Below are 18,207 nucleotides of genomic sequence, written 5' to 3' on the forward strand. Positions count from 1 at the left end.
ATTTCCTACCAGTGTGTGCCGGGTCGGAAGACGATCGACCGCCGCGGCTGGCATAAAGGTATTCGACACGTGTATTCAGCAAGCTGAAACTACCAGGCCAAGGCATTAAAATGACTAATTATCGGCTTTAAAAATTGTATTATTACATGAGTTTCATGATAGCGCTTTCTGTCAGCAGATTGCTGGACCTACTAGCCTCGAAAGCTCTGTAACCTTAACTACTCGACTCGACATTAGTAATCGCTCGAGTTGAGTACCAATGACTCGACTCGAACTTTCGAGTACTCGCACATCCCTAGAAGATAACGTGTATTGTTATTACAATTACGTGGTGCCAACATTCAAATGACTGTTGGAAACGCGGACATATATAAATTTGTGGTTTGAAGTACTACTGGTACTACTGGAATCGGAATCGATTTTTCACCTTGGCAAGTACTCATTTTCGATTCCAGTTCTTGGCTGAGAATTGAGAAATCGAAGAATCGAAGCAACCCATCACTTTTGATATGGAATGACCCAAAGTTTAAAGCATATCTAAAGATTTTAATGGTTTAATGATGGGTGAGAATGATGAAAAAATATACAAAAAATACAAAATGTCTGCTAGGGGTGGCACAAGCTCACTCTAGGTGCGATATTCCGGGAAACGAAAGGGCAGAAATGAAATGAAAGATATTTGAGGTGATATGCTGCCAACGTCAAAAGAGTCATTGTAAAAAACAGGAAATAGAATGTCTTACTGAGATAGATAGTGACATCATCTTCAAATATGTCCAAAAACACACAAAAATACCCAAATTTCAAAACTTTAAGCACAATGCAGCACATTTTCCCAGTGTCCGATTACAAAAATAATTTTCTCGATTTATTTTCTCACCAAATGCATCCCAAAAGGAATTAGAAAACTAAAAATAAGGACCACCCAACTGTACATTGTCCACATCCTATTATTCTGGATTACCAACTGCAAACCATAATTATGTACTCATATAAATGACACCTTTGAGCATTCAATACACTCCCAGTATTGATACCCAGCAGAAGAAACTTCTATGTACCCAAAAACGGTAAAGGATACTCTGGTTCCAAAATTATGCACTCACAAGTTTATCAGCAAACTCCATAGGTCTAAAAACAGTATCCATCATTTCAGCATTTTGCTGAACAACTGCTGATGAGAGCTCCAAAACTCTTGCATCCAATCCAATTTCTCTGGGTTTTGACACTGTAACCGTCAGAGTCAAAGATTAAGTGAAATGATCCAAGATTAAGAAAATAAAATTTCAACACTAACAAGTAAGTATATGAAATAGAATTACCTATAACTAATGAAAATATTTTAATTCCTAAATTTATCATCAAATATACACATATGAACATAGTTAAAATTATTTCCACTTCCATATCATGGAGGATACTTCTCAGTACATTATGTTTAATATCTATACACACAAGATAACAACTGGAAATAACAAAACAAAAATATTTTTAGAGGTCACCTAAAAAGCACTCCCAGTTGTAATTCATACATCCCAAATACGTACAGAGCTCGGAACATAATGACATGCTAAGTAAAGATACTACATATACATAACAGGTCTGCAAATGAGCTAAGCATTGTGAGGGTCAGATGGAATGGGCCTAACACAAGGAAAGACCAGGATTCTGGTATTGAAAGAGCACAGCGGACATCTGAAAGGAAAGCACACACCAGAGAGGCCAAGGTGAAGATGTGAAAAATATGCAGAAAACAATGGAGAAAATAGGGCAGGAGACAATGAGATAGCGGATAACAAGGCATAGGCACGAATTGTTGAAGATAACTACCGAGAATGAGTTAGGAGTGGCGTGGCCACACGAGTAAGAGTTTAAACGCACATGACAGCTCAAATGTACTTCTAAATTTATTTCTTACAAAGTCATGGGACCTCGCCTGTATTACTAAGGGGTCATTCCATGTCAGTTCATCCATGCATGACACCCAACGACTAACAGTTAGATAAAACTTGGCAATTTTCATCCTTCCGTGTAGGAATGGAGTTTGACGTACTAAAAAACTTCCTTTTCGCGACTCTGGCAATCAGTGTTGGGCCTTCCCACAAATGGAATAAAATGTTTTGTCTCCCAACAGTTTTTTTTTCTACACAAATATTCTTGGCATGAATCTAGAAATTAGTACAAAAAAAAACATGCATTGTTTAATAACCAGTTTCTGTTTTTCTTCATAAAAAATTTACAAAATCTTCAAATAATTCAGAGGAACTGTAGCATTTGCCATCATTGGGAGGGTTAGAATGAGGCCTAATGCAAAGAATTTATGATGATATTTTAGTTTTTTTCAGCTCTAATTGTTTGCCACTAAGTTTTAAAGTTACAACTAGACTACAGCAATATTCAGCATTGTCCAAACGGCACATTTTTCAAAGAAACAGGCATGGCATTAGTACCATCAAACAAGAAGATACAGCCAGGAAACGCCAACTGTATATATCACATAGGTCGTCCGGCTTCGCTTTGAAGGCAACAACGTCACAAAATAGCAAGATCTGACATGTTTGTCCTCATTTGTAGCCTCATTTCTTGAAAGACAGGGGAGCACACTCCTTCCCCTCCACCTATCCTTTACACGCTTCTGCTGCCCACCCTCTTGTTGCACAGTGGGCAGAAATCTAAAAAGGCTGGCCAAAACTTGCTATTGCCTTAATAGGATGGTTTCTCTATTATTTTTTTACTGCCTAACCGAAAGATTATTACTCCTGGAGTACGTATTTCACGCTTTTAGATTTTTAAATGAAGATATCTATTTTTCGCGATTAAATGAAAAGTGAAAATTTTCAAGCGCACGAAAATGCGACGGCTAAGTATGAATGCTGGGAAAACTCCGTGAGACGTCGCTCTGGTTCCTGCTGCCGCAAGTGAGGTGACCTTGGGGCGAGGCTTTGAGCGCTGATACGACGCAGGCTGCTAGTAGGTAGCTCAGTACCCTGCATGCTGGTAGCGCTTGGCTTAAATAAGGATTATTACTACCTTATCAAACGAAGGAAACTTTCCGACCTTAGCCAGTTTTAATAGGTGATTATTAAGACATGTTTCCCTGAGCTCTGTGCCTCATGCTTGCATTGGTAATCTCAGACGATGTAAAACTTCTATCTACTCGTATAGAAACTAGGTCCCTGTGATGTCACGTGGAGTGGCATCGCATTGGCACCAATCTGGCCTTTTTCAAATGAGGATAAAATTGACTCTCGCCATTCGTCTAAACCGGTATTTCTACAACCAAATAATTAGTATATTATCAATACACTAATGGTGGGTAACGAATCTCAATTAATGCCTTTCGTTTTCTTTGATGAAGGAAACTACCCTATTATAGCTATATTAATGAGACTTTGCATATTGTGCATTTTGAAGATGCAAAAAAACTTATTTAGGATGATTTATTCCACAAATTGTGTAGTATGGCGATGAAAATTTTAAAAATATAATGCTAAGTGATGCGGGGAGCATATTGGCTAGGGGCAAGTCCACAACACACTGAATGAAAACACAGCAATGAAAGTGCTATCTCTTATGACGTCACCTATCGTTAGCAAGATTCGATCATGGAAGTTTTCATTTTGATATCATTTGCATGTTCCTTCAAACAACTCGACATGCAGAGGAGTTTTGTTTGAATTCACTTTGAATTTTTTTAAATGACACATTAAAAACTTTACTTTGATTTTGTTGAAGGTAAATTATTTTTCTTTAGTGTGGCACATCAAGTTGATGCAATTTCAAACACTGGTGTCATTGTGTCTTTATTCTATTTAAGTGTGTGGAGAATTTCCTTTAATTTCTTCGGATAATGAGGAAATGATAATTTTTTTTACTTTCCCTGGATCTGAGTTGGACTGCAGGTTGGGCCAGCCCAAATCAATTATTATTAGTTAGTGTTCTACTATGTTCAATCCAATTTTATGAACTGCTCTGGTTGTGTCTTCATTTCATTATAATATCTGAAAATTTCCATTGCGTTTTGAATCAAAATTCGCTCCACAAGAAAGAATCGGAGAGACAGAAAGATAGGTACTCTAAACTACAATCCCCCAAGAGAACCTCCGCTCCTATGGATCGCAAACACATGTTGATCAATTTGACAGATCAGATTATTGATGAGAATACGTTATCTGTGCTTTCTTAAGGCCTTAATTTCGCACCGTCCCCCAGCATGATTCTGTACAGTGATTTTATAGGTGGGGTGGAACATGCCATTCGCAAATTACCAGGAGAAACAGCAGAGGAAGTGAGAAACGAGATTTCCACAGTACTTAAAAGAGCTGTTTTACCTAAACCAAATATTATGAGGGAAGAGAGAGTAGCACTTCGTGCCTTGGAACAAAATGACGCGCTTACCATCCTGCCTGCGGACAAGGGCAACGCTACTGTCCTGATGAAGAAAATAGAGTACCACCATAAGGTGATTGAATTACTCCAAGACAAGGCTTATGTGAAGCTGCCCCAGGTCCCCAGTGATAGCATTACGAGGAAGACCATCACGCTCCTAAATGAATCGGGTCTACCGATAGAGACGAGGAAGAATGAGATGAGGCCGCAAGCACCAGCTCCCCCGAGGCTCTATGGACTGCCAAAAATTCATAAAGAAGGAACACCTTTAAGGCCAATAGTAAGTGCAATTGGATCGCCAACCTATAACATGTACCGGTATGTCAATGACACTTTCATTGTTTGGCCCCATGGGAGGGATACTCTTGACCAATTTTTGGGACATATGAACAGCCGGCACCCCAACATCACCTTCACCATGGAACTAGAGAAAGATGGTCGGCTACCTTTCCTAGACATCCTCATTGCGCAGAGAAAGAATGGAATATTGGGTCATAGTGTTTACCATAAGCCGACAAACACCTACTTATACCTTAATAGGAATAGTCACCATCACCCCTCACAGCGATCGGCGGTCCACACAACTTTATTCCATCGTGCTAGGACCATTTCTGACAAGAGTAGTTTACCTTCGGAGATTAGATTCCTTAAAAGGACTTTTGCGCAGAATGGCTACAGTGGGCAACAGATTTCCATGGCACTCAAGAGGACTTTCCAGGCAGGGGATATCCAGAAAGAAGGTGGAAAAGAAAAACTGTTAGCCAAAGCTTGCCTGCCGTACGTCTCCACTATTTCGGGTAAAATATCAAGGATACTCAGGAGACACAATATTGAAACTATCCACGTGGCTTCGGTCAAATTAAGGGAGCAGCTGGTTAAAGCGAAGGACCCAGTTGGTCTCAAGACTCCTGGCGTCTACCGTGTCCCGTGTGAGTGCAGAGGAGCATACATTGGAGAAACTTGTCGCACCATTGAGACTAGGCTCAAGGAGCATAAGCAGCACTTAAGACTCGGGCCACTGGAGAAATCTGCCATTGCCGAACATTGTGTGAGCCAGGACCACATCATTAAATTTGAAGAAGCAAAAATAATTTGCCATGCTAAAGGTTTTTGGGATCGCCTCACAAAGGAAGCTATAGAAATTAAGCTGGAGAAAAATAACTTTAACAGAGACTCTGGGTATTCCATCAGTAATACTTGGAAACCTGTTTTGCAGAAGATTCTAGAAGTGAGGGAAAATTTGCAAATGCAAAAATCAAAAACTAACGCCACCTACAGTCACAGAGATAGCCAATCTTGATGCAGTTGACCAAATTATTTCGAAATTACACTTAAAGAACTTCATTTATATAAAAAGGCCACATAAGGAAATTAGACTGTTTAACCCTCATATGGATTTACAAATTTAGTTACGTTGTTGGATTTACGGCGCCGCAGCGGCACTGCATCATTTGTTGTTATTATCTTTCAAAGTTAGCCTGAATTTAAAACTTTTCTGATTGATAATGGTAAATACATCTATTATCTTGTAACAAAAAATCTTGAACACTGTATTCTTTTCCATTTGTTGCCGTAATGCTCTGTATTTCTGTTCCCTTTGTCTGTTATTTTCAAATGAAAGTTTTAATTCCGCTTTTTAATGTTTACATTGCTTATATTTTTATGTATCTAAATATTAAAAATGAGGACCGAATAAAATTCTTTTATGCCCATTTGACATAATTTTGCTTCACTGCGTTCACCCATATGTTACATCTTTGCAGTGTATATAGAAGGATAGGTTATTAAACTTTAATAATCGAAAAGCTGTAGGTGAAGTGAGAAGAGACGATTGTTACTTTCGTGATTTTTACTGGATTCTGGCGATCAAGACAAATCTTACGAATATTCTGGGAGCTTAAATCCTGCAAGTAAAAAAATCAAGTCTTATGGGCATTGAAATATAAATAGTATGAGATAATAAGCGACTTGTTAAAGAACCCAACGCCGCTTTGGAAGTGGAGCTAGAAGTGCCAGTATTTTTTTCCTTCCGCGGAGCCCCATTCCCTCACTGAGGACGTTTTCTTAGAGACAGACGGGGAAATGTGATACGTGGGACTGCACCAGATGAGGTTTCACTGCTGGATTGGAGAGATATCCAAAAAAAATAGCTTCTTAGAAGTATGGGTTATAGGTGGTAGGGAAGAAGGAACAGGCGCCTTTTTTTCTTTCGTCCAGCTCTGCATGATAGACTGATGGAAGAATGTTCTGGTGTGACAAAAATACCCTCACGCTGGGAGGACTTCCCTTACCTATTCTTTCCGTAGCGTTTCACTGACCGAAACATTGAGACTACCCATACCTTCCCACTAAGCTTCCTTATCCGTTATTCACCGCCTTCTTCCCCCTCCCACAAAACTTATTGAACTTCTCTCCACCCTAATGACCCACCCGAGCTGGACCTTCTAGGAATGAAGGGAGGGCCACCGCAGGACTTTTTGACAAGGCTTTTGTTCCCTGCCCCTCATGCAGCGATGGAAGGATAAAGAAAAAGCAGGATTTTGTATCTAATTGCCTCATTCCACTCCCAACCTTTTTCGCGATAAGGGTTTTCTACGCTTACAAGGCCTAATGATCTGGGTATTCCCCGATCCTTGGCAGTCGACACACTACCACCCCTTCACCTCAAAACAAGCTACCTGGCATTCCTTCTCCTTTCTCCTCCTCACTCACCCCTTCACGTTAGTAAAACCCCCAATGAATAAAATATCTGTGCATTTGAGTGCACAAAGAAACGAGTAATATGTTTACAAATTTTCACTTCTCGGTGAATTGTCTATTCTCCTATTCATCATGATTTTTACCATGTAAATACTGATTTAATTGTCAGGAAAAAGAAATTATTTTCTAACACACAATTAGTTGGGTAGTTATCTTCATTTCACCCCAATGGTAAACTGTCACGTCATCGGTAATTATATAAACGCCAGCGATTGTGTGTAGACTATCGTAGCTGCAAAGGAATATTTTCAAATGAGAGGTACAAGACGTATAACAGTAACCGTAAGTTGTGTTCTTCACGGTAGTCGGAGAAACCTCTGAATCTCCTGGCAAGTTACAGTTGCTCATTAAAGGAGAAATTTTCACACAACGGTGAGGAAGCATTATTCTACGAATTCGGATAATGCATTGTGTTAAAATTTTCTTAGAATTGCTGCTTGGTGTAATTCAAACAAAGTAGCCCTGGGATTTGCCCAAAGGTAACTATCACTACAGCAGGTACGTGGACGCGGAGCGGAGAAGGTGCCCAAGCAAAACTAAGTCGGAAGCCATGGAAAAAACAACCTTGGCTAGCAGTGAGTTTCTATGAATAATTCTTGTAAAAAGATGAATTTTTGTCAATGAAAATTTTATTGAGGCAAACATGATTCTTAGCTAAAAGAGAGAGCAAAATTGGTATAGTAATATTTTCCTTTTGTTTAACAATTTAATTTTCTTTATAAAGTTTAGAAAATAAAATAATACGATTATAAATAGAATATAGCATTTCATACGAAGCATAATTGCTTTGACATTAACATTGAGAGTGCTGTCCCCGACGTAGCGACAAGGAAATACTGAGCGCTGCAGCGGCGCCGAAAATCCAACGACGTAACTTTTTTCATTATAGGCCAATAAAATGTTAACTACCAACACTATGCAAACAAAATTTTATAGGTAGACGAAGAAAGCAGAAAAAATAGACTACTGAAAATTTCAAAATGATCCATTGGAATGGAAAACTTTTACCCACTTTTAAAACCACGAGCGCCGCTAAGGCGCAGCGAATCCATATGAGGGTTAATATAGGTGCAATAAAAGAATTGGCATCATATTTTATTCTATTATTATTTTTTTATATAAGTTTTTATTTAACTAAATTTATTACAACAATGAGACTTAGCAACCAAACATTAAATAAATCAATATTCAGCCCTGATGATGAGTGCCGAGACGGTACTTGAAACGTTGGCCGTTATAAAAACATTAACCCAGTGGGAATACTGTGTTATTGTTAATATATATCTGCTTATTACAGGTTGTAATGGTATGCGTCACAAATATTGATTATTTACCTCTACTTTTAAGCTCTTTCCATTGCATTATTGCTTTTATGTATTTATGAATGACCCACTGAAACTTTGTCTTACACTTATATCATACCCAGTCATCAAAACAACTCTGGCCGTACTGTGGTCGTAGTGGGATGCCATTTGTTAAGATTTCTATGAAATTTATATTTCGTATATTCGCGGACAATGCGTTTTTTTTATCAACAGAAAAAAGTATCTATGTACTTTTTTGTAGTCAAGGGTTTGTTGTTTTACTTTGTTGTGACTCTTTAAAAATGGTTGAAGAATAAAACTTGAAGTAGATAGTTGATCCTGTTTTTTCTCCGGACTAACTGTTGAAGCTTTCATAGTGGCACGAAGATTTCGTCCACTGGTTACCGAAACAAATATTTTTTATCAGGTTATGCACCCAGCAGGCATAAGTGCGGAGAATTAAACGTGTTGGTGAAGAAGACTATCGTTTGAGCAAGCGGTGATTAACTTCGAGTACAAATCAACCAGAGTCTGGCTTGGAATAACTCGTCGAACTCGTAACAAGAAAAAAAAAGAGGAACGATGTCCAGACGGCGGCAAAATCAAATGATGGATAGCGAGTCAGCCCAGGGGCAGTTACCTGTGGCGGATAAACTTGAGGGGCCGAACTATTACGAGTGGACACTAGGAATGAAGGGGTTATTCTTAAAAGCTCAATGTATTGAAGCTATCAAAGGTTTTGAAGAGTGGACGATAGAAGAGAACGGTGTGTTAGTCGCGGCAGATCCGCCGGATTATGAGGTGAAACGGAGGAAAAGGCTGGACAACACATGTCTGGGACTCATCTATTGTAACGTTCAGAAGACTTTTCTGGAGCATGTGGACGCCTGCGATAATGCTAAGGCAGCGTGGGAAGCGTTGGAGACCATGTGCACGAGTTACGGCTGCTCTGAGCTATGCAGCTTCAATCGAGCTATGTGGAACACACAGAAGACTAAGGAGATGAGTATTCATCAATATGTTGCCATAATAAACGATTATCGCAGGAAAATCAAGAAATGTGGTATGGAAATTGATGATGATATGCTAGCTAATGTATATCTAAACGGCCTTCCATCTGACTGGAAGTTTTTTGTCCAGAGTTATCGGAAAGGGAAATTAGTCTCAAGAGAAGTATTGGGTGACATGCTTGTGGAAGAGCAGAAGATGCTATGCATGTCAAGAGAAAAGAAAGAGCACAAATCTGAAGATAATAGCGATGCACATCAAGTTTACAAGGTCACAAAGGAATCAGAGTTTTCTGAGCATGGAGTGAACAGATTTAAAGGGAAAGGAAAGAACAAAGGTAAAGATGGAAGAAAAAGCCATCCTCCCATCTGTTATGTATGTGGAACAGAGGGACATCTATCTTTCCAGTGCCCCGATAAGAAACAAAATTCTATAGAGAAGAATCAGAATTTTGAATCTGTGAAGAAGGGGCGAGCTTCTGTCATCACAAGAGGATATAAAGCATTGTGTACTCACCAAGAGAAAAGTATAGGAGGTGGGGGATTATGGATACTGGACGGTGGAGCATCAGACCACATGACCAATAGGAAAGATTTATTCATAAATCTTCGTCCTATTACTGGTCAAGTTGTTGTGGGTGATGGATATGCTTTGGAAGTCAGAGGAATTGGCACCATAAAATTGGAGATCTCCACTGAATGTGGTGGATTTACTGTAGACTTCTCAGATGTACTGTACATCCCTGATTTGAAAGATAATTTGCTTTCACAAGGAGTATTGGACAAGAAGGGAATGAAGTTCTCATGTTATCAAGGGGTGAACGAGATATCAGATGAAGGAGAAGTTTTCTTAAACGCATTTCTCGTAAATAATTTATACCGTATAAGCTCGTGTAAGAGGCGCACCTTTTTCCCCAAAAATTGCAGCCGAAAATGAGGGTGCGCCTCTTACACAAACTTTTTATCTTCCCCCCTCCCCTTCACCGGTCGCGAGTCTAAGGGGAACTGAGTGGCCTTGGTTTTCAGTGTGAGTTAGTTATCTGTAATCCTAGGTCAAAAACAAGCAGCAGAGAGGGGAGTTTCTCCCTTAGTGACGTATTTTTAAAATGCTCCTGTTTGCTTTTCTTGTAATCATCGCGCCGTCACGTCGGTACCCCAGAGGTGAACATGGAAAAGATCGCGCGGGGTGATTCGCTCCGGAGGGCGCGCTAAATTTACTGCCACGAGTGGGCATCCCGCGCCGTTTATACTGCATATAGTAATCGCTTATCAAACTTAGAGAAATGCGTATTTTTGAATGACACACCTGGTCAATAGTCAATATCTGTCTTGCCGAGTAATTTCCATTACGCTGAGGGCCTGATTTTCCAAAAATCATCTTCAGACGCAAATATGACGATTATTGCAACTGAAAATTATATTGGTACCAAAACCTGCGCTTTAAAAAATTCGAACGAGTGTGTTCATTGTTGGACTAAATTGTGGATGGAAGAAATCAGAAATGCTTGTAAGTGAAGCGCGCGGAAGGAGAGGTCAAGAGGAAGGAGCGCGATCCCTCCGTCTTCGAAGCAAGCGACGAAATACGGAGGGGAAGGTGCGCCCTCCCTCCCCTCCGTATTTCAAGCTACGAAGCTATGAGCGAAGGAGCACGGGAAGAACACGTCCGATCTTACATTTGACGTCGTTGCCTTCAAAGCGAAGGGGCGAAGGAGCAGCAATGTGATATACGCAGTTTGCGTTGCATAAAGTTTCCAGTCCGTCTCGTCTTGTTTGAATGCGCTTATGCTATGCTTGTTTCTTCCGAAATTGTCCTGTTTGGACTATTTTGAATATAAGTAGCCTTGTTGTAACTGTAAATCTTTGTGTCAAACAATTAGATCTTAAAAAACTTAAATTCTGTCAGATATGCGTCTCCTTAGATCTCTTTTTTTGAACGTCGTGCGTGTCATACAATTATTGAAAGCTATCGAGATATCTTCAGGCTCAGTTGATGACTCACCTAGCATTTGGCCTCCAGAAACTGGGAGATCGATCAAGGTCAGTTGGTGAAACGGGGTAGGGATGAAATACGTTTCCATTGTTCCCCTGTAACTTGATGTTTTCCTGTGGGGTCTCGGAAAGGGAAAAAAAACGGTAGAGGCATTGGCTGATGGAGGACCGAGGGTGGTTCCGTTAAATCTACGACGTGGTTATTATCCTACGGCGCTGAGATTGCCCTGATTGTTGTCCAAGCTCTTGGGAAGGTTCGTGCTAAATGCCTGTCGTGTTTTGCCTTAAAATTTTCCACGGCTGCAATTCTATTGCAATACTCCTGCGAGAGCATTTAAACAAAATTGTTCGTGAGTAGGACAAGCATCGCACAGCAACGGCGTATGCGAAGAGAGGATCGGAACTCTTTCTACTCCCTCTTATACCGCTATTACCGCCGCAGTTATCAAAATTTCCTCTTTCATTATTAATTGAAAGAGGAAATTTTCCTTTCCTCTTTCAATTAATATTGAAAGAGGAAAGTTCGATAACTGTCAAAATTCCCGGCGTACGTCTGCAACACCGCGCGATAGTATAAAAAAAATGCCGTAAATTTTTTTTCTTTATAGCTTCGATGCTCAAAATAGGGGTGCGCCTCTTACACGTGTGCGCCTCTTACACAAGCTTATACGGTATTACATCACTACAGTAGGAGGAGTCAGCATTGAAGATGTCAAGATTATTTCTGAGACTAAGAAAGCATCCATAGTATCTACCATAATATGGCATGATAGACTGGGGCATCTAAATGAAGATGATATGAAGAGAATTCCTTTGGATAAAAAATGTGGAATTAACCATTTTGATTGTGACACTTGTAATGCTGGGAAAATGAAAAGGTTAAAATTTCCTAACATAGGTGGAGAAGATACATGCAAGGTCTTGGATAGAATCCATTCTGATGTGGCAGGTCCATTTACACCCAAGACTTTCAATGGAGCTAAGTACTTTGTCACATTTATTGATGATTTTACAAGGTATTCTATGGTCTACTTATTGAAAAAGAAGTCAGAAGTATTTGAAAATTTCAAGAAATTTCAACGTAGAGTGGAGTGCCTGCACGATAGGAAAATTAAGGAATTCCAGAGTGACAATGGTGGAGAATACACAGATAAAAAATTCTCAGTACACCTGGAAGAATGTGGAATCTTACATCGTTTCTCAGTGGCATATACTCCACAGCAAAATGGGCTATCTGAGAGGTACAACGAAACTATTCTGAATACAACGAGATGTTTACTGATAAAATCTGGTCTTCATAAAAGATTTTGGGGAGAAGCTCTCATGACTGCTGTACATCTCAGAAATCTGTCTCCTACTTCTGCACGAAATAGCAATATTCCAATGAGTTTGTGGAAAGGACGGGAACTAAAAGAGATAGATTATAACTATCTAAGAGTTTTTGGATGCCAGGCATGGGCATGGCAGCCAAGAGAGACAAGAGATGGAAAATTGAGTCCCAGAGGAGAAGAAAGCATCATGTTAGGATATGAAGAGGGCATCAAAGGATTTCGACTTTGGAGTCTGAAAAAGAAGAAAGTAATAATCAGCAGAGATGTCAGGTTCAATGAATCAAAATTTCCTTTCAAGATGAGCCGAGATGATATAAAGATTCCCGATCTAGACAGCGATGGCAAACCTGATCCAGGAGAAGACATTGTGGAACAAGGCTATGTTTTCACAGGTGATGGAAAAGCTGAGGAGACTAAATCAAACCAAATTTCATCACACCCAGTGGTGATCCCAGGTCTGACTCCAGTGGTCCCAGATTCAGTTTCAAGGGGAGCAGTGCCTGAGATACCAGAGGAGGCAGCGCCTCGTGTTGCAGTTTTGGAGGATGACGTTGAACAGCCTGTCTTGGTGGTCTACCCCACAGTTACTAATTTAGAGGTACCAATGACAAACCTTGACCCTGGTGAGGTACCAAGCCAGTCCATTCCAAGGAGGTCAAAGCGTGTTAGGAAGCCAACATCTTGTCAAAGTTGCAGCTATGCTCATGCAAGTATTGAGTGTACTTCCATTCCAGGGACAGTAACAGAGGCTTTAAATAGTAAAGATTCTGAGTTTTGGAAACAGGCAATGCAAGAAGAAGTAAAAGTTTTGTCAGACCAAGGGACATGGGAAATAGTGCCAAGACCAGAGGGATTAAATATTGTAGGTTCAAAATGGGTGTTTGCTTTGAAACGTAATGATAAAGGGGAAATTATAAAGTTCAAGGCAAGGTTAGTTGCTCAGGGATATGGTCAAATTCATGGAGTTGATTACCATGACACATTTAGTCCTGTTATTCAAAAGAAAAGTCTGAGGCTTCTTATAGCTATTGCTGTTGAGACAGATTTAGAAATGGATCAGTTGGATATTGTAGGGGCATATTTAAACAGTAAATTAGAAGAGGATGTGTACATGGAGATACCAAAATATCTCGGAGAGAATATAACGGTTGATAGAAAGTTTTATGTATGTAAGTTAAACAAGAGTATATACGGTTTAAAGCAATCAGGTAGAAATTGGTATTTGCATCTAAGCTCAATTTTGTCTGTGTATGGATTAAAACAGTGTTTAAGCGATCCATGTATTTTTAGCATGTCTGACCTTAAAGTAGGGGTTTATGTTGATGATATGTTGCTTGTCGGAACGAAGGACAAGATATCACAGTTTAAGAGTTATCTAGGTAAACATGTAGGAGTCAAGGATCTTGGTTCAGCCCATAATATTTTGTCCATAAGAATACAGAGACCTGAAAGAAGTGTGGTATATATTGATCAGGAGAATTATATAAAATATATGTTGGAAGAATTCGAGATGCAAGATTGTCATGGGGTGAATACTCCTTTACCAGTAGTTTTTCAAGAGAGAGATGTCGAGAACCAAATAAGCAATTATTTGTATCGAAAAGCAATAGGCTGTTTGTTGCATTTGTCTGGAAATACAAGACCAGACATTTCCTAAGCAGTGTGTATTTTAAGTCAGTATATGGAGGAGCCATGTCAAACTGATTGGAAAAATGTCAAGCATATGTTTAGATTTTTGTCTAAGACTAGAGGTTATGCTTTATGTTATCAAAAATGTCAAAGTAAAATTAACGCATACTCTGATGCAGACTGGGCAGGCAGTAAAGGTTATTGTAAGTCCATTACAGGATATCATATTTCTTTAGCAGGGGCTCCATTTATCTGGCGAGCAAGGAAGCAAAAATGCATGGCAACCTCATCAACTCATGCAGAGTTTATTGCATTGTATGAGTGTGTAACTGAAATAGTATGGTTATCAGAGTTGTTAATAGAAATTAATCAAGGATGTTTAATGCCTAAACCTTGTGTTATTTATTGTGATAATGAGAGTTCCATTGCCATTGCCAAAAATGATGTTATAACTGAAGGAAACAAACATTTCTTTGTTAAATACCATTTCATCATGGAACAAGTCAAAGAAAAAATGGTGTATTTTATATATGTACCATCAGACAAGAATACTGCGGATATATTTACTAAAAGACTGCCAGGGACAAGAATCAAAGTGTTATCAAAGATGATAGGACTTAAGGATCTGTACAATAGAATTTAAGATGTTTGAATATTTTATAATTATAATGTCTTGTGTTGTTTGGTACTCATTCAGAGATTGAAGGTGAAATGATTATTGCATTTTCAAAAACAGGTATTGTCCGAGGGGGAGTGTTAAGATTTCTATGAAATTTATATTTCGTATATTCGCGGACAATGCGTTTTTTTTATCAACAGAAAAAAGTATCTATGTACTTTTTTGTAGTCAAGGGTTTGTTGTTTTACTTTGTTGTGACTCTTTAAAAATGGTTGAAGAATAAAACTTGAAGTAGATAGTTGATCCTGTTTTTTCTCCGGACTAACTGTCGAAGCTTTCATAGTGGCACGAAGATTTCGTCCACTGGTTACCGAAACAAATATTTTTTATCACCATTATGGCCCCATAGTGGTTTTGACCCCCAGCCATAGTGTGGCCAAAGCATGCCTCGCCATAATGTGGCTTAAGAGTGGATAATACACTTTCTTTATCTCAATTGAATCAATCAACTTCCATTTTAATAACTTACCAACTAACCTGTATCAATAGTAATCTATATATATAAAAGAAAGTCGAAAATCATGTTAGTTAGAACACTTTTAACTCGAGAACAGCTGCACCGATTTTAATGATATTAAATTCTTTGGATTTGAAAAATACCTTAGTTTTAACATAGTAACCTATCAATAAACAATTTTCTAAAACGATTTGTTCGTGTCGTCGACTATACATTTACTATAACTCCCACTGAGGACTGATGCCAATCCAATAGCAATTTTTAAAATCGTAACGTAGGTATATATTATTTTCTCGTGAATGAAACAGTATATGATATATCGTGAGTGGATCCATGTACTGTTGTTAAAATGACAGCTATACCAATGTAGACAAGCACAATGAATTACTCTTCGATTAGGATGGAGTGGTATTTGTCGTTATGGTAGGTGATATTGTGATTCATAAAAATGTTTTTTTGCCACAACTGACTCTTAGAATTATGACTTCGAATAATATGATGTCTTTTACACCACCAACCTTCTCAATGAAATGCACTGATATTCCGTTAGTTTGATTATGAATGTTAATTAATCTTTCCACAGTATTGAATGAGTTTTTCATTATTTTTCACCATGATTTCTATGAAATAGATGGTCGTTTACAGCGATAAAAATACTATCTCAGATTCTAGATAGAGGCAAAGAGTTCCTCGACTATCTTGGGAATACAGAGGTACAGAAATATCCTTTCATTCATATGGGCAGTATAAGCATGGAATCTTCCATGGTATAAGTACGAAGGAAATGCCAGACACAAAAATATTCGGACAATGCCTTCCAAATGACCAAATTGCCTTTGGTCATTACACTTAAGAATTTCATTATGGACCACTTCGTGTTCCCAAAAAATTCGAACGAGATTAGCCAAATTGTTAGTCCCGGTGGTCACGAATCCTTTTAAAAAAGTTGTCTTCCCTATCTACTGGAAGTAATCGAGTAAAGAAATTAATGCGTAGTAAAAATGTAATAGCCTTTAATAAAAAGAACTAGCATAACTAAAAGGCATATATGAAGTGAAAAGGCAATGTTTACATCTAAATGGTAACTTTAGCTCATTGACGCCTTTCTCACACCAATTAATAACCTTAGGTCTAGGATATCGATATCAAATGTGCCATAATTGCAAAAGCTTAAAACCTTATTCTTAATAAAGGAAGACGTAGAGGCGTTTGCAACGCAATGCCAATACAATCAAATAACAAACAAACAATAAACAAATGTGTTTAATATTAGTTCAACCAGAATCATAACAAACCCGAGTAAATCGCAACAATTACTTACAGGAATAACATCCCGTGGCTGATTGAAAGCTGGAAAAATAACATTGTAGTCTTCATAAAAATCCTCTTCGACAATGTTTATTATAATCATGTCCCGTGCCATTTTTGTTGTTACATGCCGTTCGCGTCGCACGAGTTGAACCTTCCTACACCCGCCTGATTTTCATTGCACCTTCCGGTGCAAAGGGTGCAGATGGAGCAAGCGACGCGAACAAAGCTTATGTTTACAAATGTTTGGTTTGCCAATCTGTGGCATTCCTGAGACGATCCACAGTGCGGCCATAGTTTGGCATGTTTCGCAAGCCAAACTATGGCTTGCCAATTGTTGTGTTGACTGGGTTAATATAAACCATATTTCTTATCATACATTTTGTCTTTATTTCCCTTAGCGTGGGAAGACTTTACCTGGGTCAATATAATGTGCGTATATTTGGATGAACTGAAATGGAATTACCGAAAGACCAAGGAACATTCGTACAGCAGAACACCACAAGAGGTAACCTAAGCTTGGCGGTGCAAATAAATTACACGATCAAAAGGTAATTGCGAATGAATTTTGAAATTTAAATCCACATATTACGTCTAAACCTGAAAAGGCCTAAATTGTTCCTGAACGTTATCCTGCATCTAGCCCATAAGATAAGGTATGCAGGATTACATACCATTTTCAATGAGTTTCTCGACATCATCCATCGCTCCACTAATTTTCATTACTGCTTCAAGTCCCATGTCTTCTTTACCTGCGAACAAAGTCATACTTGATAACTACAATCCAGCACAACAAGCGCGTGTATTATTCTTCAGAAATGGTTCTCTTACGTATTTCCTCGACACGGGCGAGTAATTCCTGGTAGTTGGATAACAATGATTCCTCGTCACGTTCAACTGACATGGTGCTTCAAATGTGCAACAGACATAAACCTTACAATAGGGTTCTTCTTTAGAACATCCAGCGTCACGATTCCCGCCGCCGAAACTTCAACAAACGAGACCAGACGGACGAGATAAAATTCTACTATCGACGGTAATCGATTCTTTCGATTTGCAATAGATTTTCGCTGGACGATTCTACTGGAATCGATTGTTGAATGTGCTTGCAGTTGAACGGACTGTGACGTCCGTTCAGCGCTCACTGAGCGACCCCACTGTTGGTGAATGCTCAGTGAGCGCTTTGGTGGGGAACTTGAAATGAAAAACCAAGGGGACTCCATTACTAATGTAAAATTCGTGTGAAAAACATTCAACAATATGTCTCCCAGTGGGTGTACTTTCGTTTAGCGGCTGCAAAATTTTCCTAAATCCTGCGATAAGTTCATACCTTGTGATTCTGTCCCGAATATAT

The 18,207-nt window shown here is 39.0% G+C and overlaps 1 protein-coding gene across 1 annotated transcript in view; it reads right to left on the reverse strand.

Annotated features, from left to right (window-relative positions):
- LOC124165554 (EP300-interacting inhibitor of differentiation 3-like) overlaps positions 1 to 17,878 on the reverse strand; it is a 50,331-nt gene extending 32,453 nt beyond the window's left edge. The window contains exons 1-3 of the mRNA XM_046543007.1: positions 17,685 to 17,878; positions 17,528 to 17,605; positions 1,107 to 1,228 (exon numbers count right to left, since the gene is read on the reverse strand). Coding sequence (XP_046398963.1) covers positions 1,107 to 1,228; positions 17,528 to 17,605; positions 17,685 to 17,757 — 273 coding nt within the window. The 5' untranslated portion in view covers positions 17,758 to 17,878. The remainder of the gene's footprint in view (positions 1 to 1,106; positions 1,229 to 17,527; positions 17,606 to 17,684) is intronic.
- Between the last annotated feature and the right edge of the window lie 329 nt (positions 17,879 to 18,207).

This window comes from Ischnura elegans, chromosome 9 (assembly GCF_921293095.1).
Source record: "Ischnura elegans chromosome 9, ioIscEleg1.1, whole genome shotgun sequence".
In the NCBI taxonomy this organism is placed as follows: Eukaryota; Metazoa; Arthropoda; class Insecta; order Odonata; family Coenagrionidae; genus Ischnura; species Ischnura elegans.